Source organism: Coregonus lavaretus, assembly GCF_964263955.1.
Source record: "Coregonus lavaretus genome assembly, chromosome: 12".
Classification (NCBI taxonomy): Eukaryota; Metazoa; Chordata; class Actinopteri; order Salmoniformes; family Salmonidae; genus Coregonus; species Coregonus lavaretus.
In genome coordinates, this window is record NC_139999.1 from 42,938,950 (window position 1) to 42,950,724 (window position 11,775).

At 42.3% G+C, this 11,775-nt stretch overlaps 1 protein-coding gene across 1 annotated transcript; it reads right to left on the bottom strand.

Moving 5' to 3' along the window:
• Nucleotides 1-5,335: 5,335 nt before the first annotated feature.
• LOC311138112 (fibromodulin-like) lies at nt 5,336-7,499 on the bottom strand (the record flags this gene model as incomplete). The annotated part of the gene is made up of 5 exons (XM_084172777.1): nt 5,336-5,487; nt 5,896-6,163; nt 6,284-6,424; nt 6,736-6,858; nt 7,128-7,499. 5 exons carry the CDS (start codon nt 7,497-7,499, stop codon nt 5,336-5,338), a joined length of 1,056 nt encoding a protein of 351 aa, XP_084028903.1.
• Between the last annotated feature and the right edge of the window lie 4,276 nt (nt 7,500-11,775).

An 11,775-nucleotide genomic window follows, 5' to 3' on the forward strand; every position in this document is an offset into this window, starting at 1 on the left:
CTTTCTATTCGGTTTTATTCAGTCAATGCCAAATAGAACAGGTTGCCCATAAACCGGACGTGATTGGGAGTCCCATAGGGCGGCGCACAATTGGCCCAGTGTCGTCCGGGTTTGGCCGGGGTAGGCTGTCATTGTAAATAAGAATCTGTTCTTAACTGACTTGCCTAGTTAAATAAAGGTTAAATAAATAAAACAAAAAAATACGGTCAATTGCTTTGTAGTTTATTTATTTATTTATGACTTGCTAACTTGTTGAACGCGGCACATGTATAACTACAACCAGTTAGCATGCCAGAAATGTCCTTGTTCGGACAAGAACATTAACGCGGAATAAGTCACAAGGATCAGCCAGTGGTTGAGAATCATCTTGTAAAAACATACATCTCACAAACAAATCTGGGACAGTGTGTTCTTTTTGACTGCCATGGCAAAGCCAATTTCCTGGTAACTGTTATGAAATAGATACTGATGGTGTTTTTATGAATATGTATTGATGCATTGCAGCAGTATTGGAAACAATTAGAGAAGCAGGTCCTTTGTCTGGGCTTTTTTGACTGATTACATTGTATTGGTGTCACATCTGTGTCTAATAGAACTTTTCTGAAATACTAGGTAAGACACACCATACACTACCGGTCAAAAGTTTTAGAACACCTACTCATTCAAGGGTTTTTCTTTATTTTTACTATTTTCTACATTGTAGAATAATAGTGAAGACATCAAAACTATGAAATAACACATATGGAATCATGTAGTAACCAAAAAAGTGTTAAACAAATCAAAATATATTTTATATTTGAGATTCTTCAAATAGCCACCCTTTGCCTTGATGACAGCTTTGCACACTCTTGGCATTCGCTTAACCAGCTTCACCTGGAATGCTTTTCCCACAGTCTTGAAGGAGTTCCCACATATGCTGAGCACCTGTTGGCTGCTTTTCCTTCACTCTGCAGTCCGACTCATCCCAAACCATCTCAATTTGGTTGAGGTTGGGGGATTGTAGGGGCCAGGTCATCTGATGCAGCACTCCATCAAATAGCCCTTACACAGCCTGGAGGTGTGTTGGGTCATTGTCCTGTTGAAAAACAAAAGATAGTCCCACTAAGCCCAAACCAGATGGGATGGTATATCGCTGCAGAATGCTGTGGTAGCCATGCTGGTTAAGTGTACCTTGAGTTGCAAATAAATCACTGACAGTGTCACCAGCAAAGCACCCCCACACCATAACACCTCCTCCTCCATGCTTTACGGTGGGAAATACACATGCGGAGATCATCCGTTCACCAACACCGCGTCTCACAAAGACTGGAGGTTGGAAACAAAAATCTCCAATTTGGACTCCAGACCAAAGGACACATTTCCACCGGCCTAATGTCCATTGCTCGTGTTTCTTGGCCCAAGTAAGTCTCTTCTTCTTATTGGTGTCCTTTAGTAGTGGTTCCTTTGCAGCAATTCGACCGTGAAGGCCTGATTCACACAGTCCCCTCTGAACAGTTGATGTTGAGATGTGTCTGTTACTTGAACTCTGTGAAGCATTTGGGCTGCAATTTCTGAGGCTGGTAACTCTAATGAACTTATCCTCTGCAGCAGAGGTAACTCTGGGTCTTCCATTCGTGTGGCGGTCCTCATGAGAGCCAGATTCATCATAGCGCTTTATGGTTTTTGCGACTGCACTTGAAGAAACTTTCAAAGTTCTTGACATTTCCCGTATTGACTTACCTTCATGTCTTAAAGTAATGATGGACTGTCGTTTCTCTTTGCTTATTTGAGCTGTTCTTGCCATAATATGGACTTGGTCTTTTACCAAATAGGGCTACCTTCTGTGATGGCACACCTGTTAATTGAAATGCATTCCAGGTGAATACCTCATGAAGCTGGAAGAGAGAATGCCAAGAGTGTACAATGCTGTCATCAAGGCAAATGGTGGCTATTTGAAAAATCTCAAATCTCAAATATATTTGTTTTATTTATATATATTTGTTTAACACTTTTTTGGTTAGTACATGATTCCATTTATATATTTCATAGTTTTGATGTCTTCATTATTATTTTACAATGTAGTAAATATAAAGAAAAACCCTTGAATGAGTAGGTGTTCTAAACCTTTTGACTGGTAGTGTATCACTTTGGTGATGGATAACTGTAATATACGATCACTAAATACACCAACTTAGTTGCCGGGGACAATGCACATTTGTTTTCACAGCATTCATTAGTAGCCCACCACCGATATCAGGGAAGTGGTGAGAAGTGTTATTGATGTTCTCAGACTACCTGTAGCAGTAACAGCAGAGGCAGGGGAGGATGTGGTCAGATTTACAGAGATACAGGATGTAGCCTACTGTAGCAGGCATACATGTTGGATGTGGTTACAGCTTGGCTGTCAAGAGGACAATAGCTTCCATGGTCTCACAAATATACACACATATAATAATATGATATATTGCTCTTTGTAACTCAATTGGTGGAGCATGGCGCTTGCAGAACCAGGGTAGAGGGTTTCGATTCCCGGGACCATCCATACGTAAATGTATGCAAGTCTGTAAGTATCTTTGGATAAAAGTGTCTGCTAAATAGATATTAGTATATAAGAGTGCAGTGGTGTGTTTGTGGGTGTCACATACATAGGCATTACACTGACCCAGAGTGAGATGGTCATATATATAGATCACAGGTCATTACAGTAGCAGCACCCTCATCGTAAGATTAGATGTTTGTGGACCAAACACGTTACATCATGTTGTTGGTCCTAAACAGCCATTGTACAGGACTGTATGATCTCTTCCTAAATATTTGATCACATGATAGATTTTGTATATAGTTTCCTAGATACAAGGGGTGGCATCTAACCCTTTGGCTTGACTTCCCCCAGTTCCCCTACTCCTTCAGCCAACAGATGAATGATTGATGTGGCAATTAAGGACAAACAAAAGCCTTATTGTGATGGGTGTGTCAGTCAGCAAAGCCAAGACCCCACTCTCCCCTGGCTGCATTCCCTCCACTCTCTCCTCCATTCCCTCCACTCTCTCCTGCATTCCTCTCTGTGTCCTGGTGCCCCACAGAGACATAGTTGGGTGATCTGGTCTCTGTCTCTGTCCCTGTCCCTGTCTCTGTCTCTGTCTCTGTCCGTGTCCCTGTCCCTGTCCCTGTCCCTGTCCCTGTTTCTGTCACTGTGCTCTAACTCTCCCTTTTCCCCTGTCTCTCGTATAACAAACATACTGCAGGCCCTACCCAATGAAACAAATTTCAGGGTGCTGTGGGTTTGCTGTGGCACTTAAGTTAATTTAGCCAACAAAACAATATTTACTTTGTGAAACAAGAGATTTTATCAAAACCAACAACCGGTTAAGTCTTAGTAAAACATTGATACCTTTATCACGTCAGTAAGAAAGGCCTGTAAAGGACATCAGAACACCCAGAGGAATAATTATGATTTAAATGGTTTCTCTGTCCAGATCTGTCTTGTAAGATTTCCAGACACAATGTGTGTCTGACTACCTCTGGAGGTCGGCAGGATGATCTGATCACAATCAAATCACGATGTGTCTTTTTATTGTCTACATATGTCTAAGAATGTGGGCACAATCAGAATGTGGACAAGATTCAGGACAAAGGACACCAAGTTAGAACCAGGTGTAAATGGGGCTTTAGTCAATACTAATACCAATACATGCAATAGGACTACATTTCTCTCCAATCATAAATCACAACAGTCACATCCCTACTCGGGTTAGGACCAGAACACAGTGATTTGAGCCAATGGTTTCTATTTGTGGCTCATACATTGACGGACAAATTAATTTCCAAAACACTATATCCACCACTTTTTCACATTTGTGTTTTTTCATCAGAAATGATTGCTTATGGGTACCTTCATGTGTGTGCAAAATATTACTATTGTAAAGAAAAATGCTAAACGCTTTATATTTATTGTTTAGCTGGAATGGAATGTTCATATACTGTACATTTGACTGTGATATGTGGTTCTCACCTAGCTATCTTAAGATGAATGCACTAACTATAAGTCACTCTGTATAAGAGCATCTGCTAAATGACTAAAATGTCAAATATAAATGTTTTGCATACAGAGCTCATATTATTGTATTGAATTAGTTTTTTGGGAAATATTGATGTCACAAATACATCAGTTGTTCAGTTCTTTATAACATTTTTAGTTATATGTTACATTTGACTGTGTAAAACCTAGCAGTACTACTTATTTCTCTGAGAGCGAGGCGGATATGTAGCGTTTTGCAAAAAATACATTATTTGTGTCTCTGAAATGGATGTGATAGATTTCAAACAAATACATGTCTGTCATTGAACAACCCCATGCCATTATTAGATAGTGAAAAAACACACCAATCTCTTTCATAAGTTACTTAAACAATAAAATATAGTTTACCAACATTTCTGAAAATGGATATATAGCGTTTTGGAATGAAACTCTTCAAATGATGGACAGGCAACCGCCATTCGTCCATAGTTTTTTCTGAGTGTCAAAAGTTTAACTTTCGGCGGATAGATGAATGCATAGTGCGTTCTTCATGCATTTCATCTGCCTCTGTGTGGTCTTAGTCTCTTTACAGTAAGCCTTATGGAGAATAGACTGCATGCGTATTCATACATATCATATTATAACATCATATTGATAAAAGACACTAACTGTCAAATGGGGACACATACACACAAACAACGTACACACCAGTGGAGGCTTGTGGGAGGAGCTTTAGGAGGACGGGCTCATTGGCTGGAATAGAGTCAATGGAATGGAGTCAAACATGTGGTTTCCATTTGTTTGATGTGTTTGATACCATTCCATTGATTCCATTCCAGTCATTACAATGATCCCATCCTCCTATATCTCCTCCCACCAGCGTCCTCTGGTTCACACATCCTATTAGAATTGTGAGCATGCACACTCACATATACTGAACTCACTCACAGATACACACACATATATAAGACAAAAACATTGGACATTTGGCTTTGCAATCAACACAACAGAAATATACAATATTTTATATAAAGTTATCTTTCCTCAACAGAGTTGACCTTGGAAGAAGCACTTTCAACATGCTTTGAATGATCTACATTTCTAAAGTTTAGAGAAAGAAAAATGACCTGATATGAAGATCTATCATAATGTCCTTTGAATGATAAGAGATAAAACAACCAAGATAAACTTGGAGTAGGTGGGCCTTTGTGCCTTTACAGCCCTCTGCTGCAGCTTCTTGGTGAGATTCTGGAATTTCAATGTTATGCTAAAATTAGGACTGCTGCCCTATGCTCTGATGGTAAGATGATGATGCCACCCGGTGGTGAGATGGGTGCATTACACCTCAATGGTGTTAGCCAGACGCAGACAGAGGGCTGACTCCGAGGGGACATCCCCGGTGCTGATCTCATTCCCCTCCAGACGCAGTGTCCTCAGCCTGGAGAAGTTCATTACGTCCACGACACCACAGAAACTCCCCAGGGTGAACTCTACAGAGAGAGAGGAGGGAGAGATGGCGAGGAAGGGAGAGAGAGAGGGAGGGAAGGGAGACAAAGGAGTGGGAGACAGAAAAATAAAAGGGACGGATGGGAGTGAGAGAGGGAGAGGAGAGAAAGAGAGAGCTATTGTTTACATTCTGGCATTCAAACAAAAATGTACTTTGTTCGTTTAAGTGTTGCTGAAATCACGTCATACGAATCACCCAACACGAGTCCCACCTGCAGCAGCCACATCGCCCTCCACAGCCACATGAAGTGGTACCAGCGTCGCTGACCCCTCCACTAACTCTAACAAAGAATTGTCATCATCGACTTCGATTAATAGCGAAGACGGTATGCGTGTGTACATGCGCGTGTGTGTGTTTACTGCTTGCATGCTTACATGCCTACTTTACACACCTTTGATGTGGTTGGCCTGCAGGTAGAGGTGCTCAAGTGTCTGGCTGACGGAGGGGATCCTCTCCAGCTGGTTGAAGCTGAGGTCCAGCTCCACCAGGCCGGACACGTTGAAGGTGTTGGGGGGGATGCCATTGTCTGTCAGCTGGTTGTGGGCCATGCGGATGTACTGCAGCTGGGAGAACTTACTGAGGAAACCCTCTGGGACAGCACTGATGGCGTTGGACTCCAGGTACAGCTGGTGGAGGCGCTCTGGGAGACTATCTGGTACCTGGACATAGATTGTCAGTCGATCAGTTGATCATTCGATTAATCAATCAATCTAGCAAGCCGATTGCCATAACTGGCATCATTCAACAGTCACACACACACACCCTCTACATTACGGTACCTTCTTCAGCTTATTGCCGCTGACATCGAGCAGTGTGAGTGAGTTCAAACCCCTCAGAGACTTGCCCATCTCCGTCAGAGCGTTGTCATGGAGATACAGGATGGTCAGGTTGTCCATACCATCAAGGGCCGCTGGCGTTACCTAGGCACTCACAATAATACAAGCGTTATTAAACACACACACGCAAAAAAACGTTATTTAAAACATCTAGGCAACAACAACAATACAAGCTGAATTTAAATGATTGATAAAAACAGTGAGAAGGCCTGGTGCCATCATACTTGAAACAAGGATGAGTGTTGTCTTTCCAAGAGTTTGTATTTTTTACATGTGGCTTGATTGAAAAACATCTGGATCCACTTGACAATCAACATCCAAACATCTGAAGACAGATGAAGATGAATGAAAGTGTTTGAATGGGCAGCAGTGATTAGAAGTCTGAGTGTTGTTACCTTGTTGATATTGTTGTTGTTGAGTCTGAGGTCCCGTAGTGAGTGTGGCAGGTTGGGGGGAACACGAGTCAGGTTATTATGTTGAAGGTACAGACGCTCCAACCCCTGCAGCTTGGCAAACACCTAGAATACAATGATGATAAAATGATCAAAGTATGTTTGATTGATCAAAGTCTAGCGTAGTGTAGAGCAGGTTTTTGCCCTAGCACTACACAGCTGATTCAGATATCCAACTCATCATCAAGCTTTGATTATTTGAGTCAGTTGTGTAGTGCTAGGGCAAAAAACAAAACTAGGACCGAGTTTGGGAAACCCTGGTGTACAGTACTGTAGTGAATTCTAGTGTCGTATGGTGAAGTGCCGTGCATTTTGTGTTGTGTAGAGTAACCTACCTTCTTGCCAATTTTGTCCGTAGATAGCGCGTTGTGATGCAACATGACCCAGACAAGGTTGGTGGCGTTGGCCAGGGAAGAGTCTGGCATGGTGGAGATCTCATTGTGCTGCAGGTACAGGTACTTCATCCTGGAGGGCACGGTGGGCATGGTTGTCAGGCCACGCCCGTCACAGTACATAGCGATGGGGAAGGAGGGCGGGCAGTCACACTCCGCAGGACACTCCCCTCCGGTGGTGTCAGCCAATAGGGAGCCCTCGACGTAACCACGACCACGCAGGGCGGACAGCCAGAGGAATGGGTCCTGCCTGCCTGGCGAGGCGAGGGATAGCGGCAGGACACACGCCAAGAGGAACACACAGAATCCACTCATGGTCACACACGCAGGTCACACACATGCAGAAAAGGGCTTACACACAAGTCTACTGCAGCTTGAAGGAGAGAAGGAGAGGGAGAGAAAGAGAGGAGACAGAGTAGTTACGCAGAGTTCGGAAATGTGAGTATAACCTACCTGAACAAACTGGGAAAGACTCCAAATAACAGTGGAAAAATCTAAATCGACCAACCTGGCTCTACTGAACAAGAAATGAGGGAACATTGTAAAAAACCTATGGACTCTCCCTTTAGGAGTTTAAACACATAAATTACCATCAAAAGTAACACATGAAAGTATTGCATTCCTGCTGACAGATCTTTAGTACATAATGTACTACTGGACTCTGCACCATAATGTACTACTGGACTCTGCACAATAATGTACTACTGGACATTAGGACTACTTTTACATAGTCTAATGCAAAATGACCAGAAAAATCTAAACACCATAACCAATCATAACCAAAGGTGTCCCAGTGCAGAGCACATGTCAAAGAGCAGCTGACCAGCCAAACAGCAAGCAATATTGACTCAACACTGGATATACTGCATGTTAAATACTGCATGTTACTGCAGAGGCAGTATTTAGGGTTATTTCTCCATCAAGTAATTGGTCTAGAGAGGAAAATGTAAAAAAGGGAAGAATATATCCATGAATGCAGTCGTTGTATAAGTATCCACACTGGTGCCAAACCATTACACTGTACAGGGAAATGTCGAACAAGTGTCCTTTGATGCAAAAGAGAAATAAAAGTCCAATAAAAATGAAAGATGTGAGTTTGTCTTCTGTTTTCCACATTTCCTATAACATTAGGTGGTGGTTTAAAATACGCACACAAATGCATACACACACACAAACTTGCACTGGCACACACACATGCACAAACACACATCCATACATACTCACGCACACACACACACACACACACAACACACACCTACCTGATCAGTGAGAACTAGTCCCTCCTCTTGAGAGGCTGTGTAGGACTGAGAGGGACTTTGCCAAACACTTTGTGAAAACCTCTCTCTCTCTCTCTCCTTGACTCCCTTCCCTCCTCCATCCCTCTCTCCACCCATCCTTCCCTCTTGACTCCCCTTCACTCTACCCTTGCTAGTTTCCCTATCTCGCCCACTCCCTTTTCTTTCCTACCTCACCCTTTCCTGTTACTACTCACACAACCCTACCCCTCTGCTCCCTCCTCTCTTCTCCTATCAACCATTTCAAACCTGCCCCAGCTCTTCTTCTCTCTCTCTCCTTCCTCCACCCTTTGTCAAACCCAGTTGTACCATGGTCTCCTTCTCCTCCAGGTTGAGTATGTGAAAGAGAGTGATAGAGTGCTTTGCCGTGGGGTGGCTGTACCTGCAGTATTGCTCCCATCTGTGGAGCATGTTAAGCCCCTCAGTCCCCTATCCCCGCTAAACATCCCCATCTGTACCTGTACTAAACAGTCAGTTCCAAATTGGCCTCCCCTCTCCTCTTTCTCTTCTTATTTCAGGCTCATAACAGCTCTAAATGCATTCCCCCTGCCCTTACCCAGGGGCTTACATGAACTTACTTTCCCTGGGCTGTCCCACCCTCAGCCCAACCTTCCCCTCTCTCCAAAGTGTTGATCTTTACCCTATAAACCTATCCTGAAGGTTGAAGAACACACCTAAATTATACTTGACCTCGTAGATGCTGAGGGCTCTATTTTAACAAAACTAATATACAATGGTAAATCTAAGTGTTGGCGGTAGAGCTATAACTCTAAGGGATCCTGACACAATGACTACCGCCCTGTAACACTCACATCTGTAATAATGAAGTGCATTGCAATAGAGCTTGGAGGATAAACCCAAAATTACTGACACCAACATTGCCTTCCTCTTAGGGAGTGAACATTATTTATAAGGGTTACATGGTGAAAATGAAAATGGATGGCCCTACCTTCAGCAAAATATATTTGACCTAAATCCTCCCTGAATGCTTAGAAAGAAAAGTGACCCAAAATAACAATGAAAACAAAGTGGATAGCAGAGAACCGTTTACCCTCACTCCTTGGACAGACCACAGCCTTAGATATGCAGTTTTTAGAAACTGTTCTTCGTCCTTTAAGCATTACATGGCAACGCAGGAACTTTGATCGAGCACAGTGCTGCGGGCCGGAAGGTTGTGGGTTCGCAGACCACTGTGAACAAGAGTAGGGGTGGAAAGATATCCTTTATAGTAAAAGCATTGCATGAATCTATCATCGTATTTGCAGGTCCGAGAAAAACTGCCTTTTATAAAAATGTCATGCAATTCTATGTCATTTTACATATTAGCAGAATTTGTTTTTATATAACACAAATCACCTAAATTACTTGCTAAAAATGGACAGAGAGATAGGCCTATGTGTTCATCTTTTCATATTTCTCCAACTAAACTGTCCCTGTTTGCAAATAATTAAATCTGAGATGTCATTTGGAATCTGAGCATGGTACTTTCAAAAGTTAGGCCTACCTTTCCACACCAGACAGAGTAGGCCTACCGACGCAGAAAAATGTACGCTTTAACTGCTGGCTACTCTTCTGCTGTGGCATAACCCAATGAGAGACGGTATCAAGTGTTTCCGTAAAAGCTGTCTTGGTTAAACATCTTCTATTGCAAAGAAAGTGAATAGCTTAATCAATTGATAGTAAAATAAAATGGATTACTTCCCAAGCAAAGTATATTTTTGGTCTCCTCCTCTATAGAAGGTCAAAGATATCCTCATATGCATCAGTGTCACATCTTTCACAGGTATTGTACAGCTTGTTTCTAGCATAAAGCATCGCGGGTCAATGCGCTGTTATAGATCTCGTATATAATCGGATCCGTTTTTTTTCCTTTAAAATCTTAAGCTCACAATACCTGTGCTTTTTGCCATTTTCTTTAATTAAAGGATAGACCTATGGCATACCCTCTCATACCACCTCAATTTGAGTCTTGGTTTTAACTTAACAGCTCTTCACTGACACAGAGGTAGGCTATTTAAAGAGTGCATGGTGGGTGGAGGAATTGACCGACAAATCAATGTATATAGCACCCTATAGCCTAATTGAATCTGTCAAACAGTTAGGCCTACCTCTTATTTCTTAAATAGGAAGAAATAGGCTCCAACACAAAGCCCTCTTGTTGTTAGTAAAGTCTAATTAAAATGAAGACGGTTGAAATGAATGATGCCTACTCAAATTTGCCTACTTTCAGCACCATGAGCTGTCCATTTCTGATTGATTGTGCTGCTGCTGCTGCTTCATGTTTCAGCACCACAATGTAAGTTACATGAATTTGGCTTATTGTGAGGTCAATAACTCTGATAAACACATCATGGGCAAGAAACATATTGTTTTTAATAAAATCATAGTAGTAGCAAGCTATCAAAGTTGAACTCTGCTCCTCCTTCTCATCTTTGCGATCTCCTTCTCAAACAGAACAGAATATAGGCTATAGACTAGTCCGTGTACAATATAGTGCAATTTTTGGATTAGGCCTAATCTAAAATTATTAAGCCTTTGACTCTCCTCCTGAACTGCCGCCGTAGGCCTAGACAGCGCAACCATTGGTTAAGCAGCACACAAAACTGTTTTGGATCAGCAAGAGCAGAGCAGGCGGGGCTCAGGGTTGGAATATTCATTGCAGTTTACAATGCGTCCTAGTTTTATTTAGACCATCCTAGGATCTATCTTAGAAATATAACTTTGCTCTGTGCTTCTCTGAGAATGCACTTCGTAGCCTATAGCCTATAGGCTATGGATCATTTGTGACCGCCCGGCTCGATTCGGTCTTATGTAGCAACATTTGAAACTGTGTTTTTTTTACATTGGATTAAAGTAGAGACTCAGAACTAGAAAATGATGTATCATACACTACAGTTGAGGAACAATGGGAACTTGTAACCTCACTTTTGAGAAAATGGCCCTTGAATGTTTTGGTATCTACTGGAGAGCTCTTCTTTGTCTACACCCATTCAGCATAGTTCACATCCTTTTAAGCTTTAGCCCCACCCATCTCTTTAAGGATTCACATGTGAGGCTATGTACTAAACAACCAAAGATTTCAAGACTAAAGGCTGGCTTATACTACGGGTGTGTTCGTAAATTTAATCTGGAGTGCCAGAGTGTGCTCTGGGCGTTCGTAAATTTAGAGCGTTGTCAGATTGGCCGTTCGTAAATTCAGAGCGCTTCGCTCTCTGACCATTCAGAGCGCACACTGGACACTCTGGCCGAAAAGTAGGGTTGATCCGAGCATTCTGACCTAACAACAGCAGTCAAGC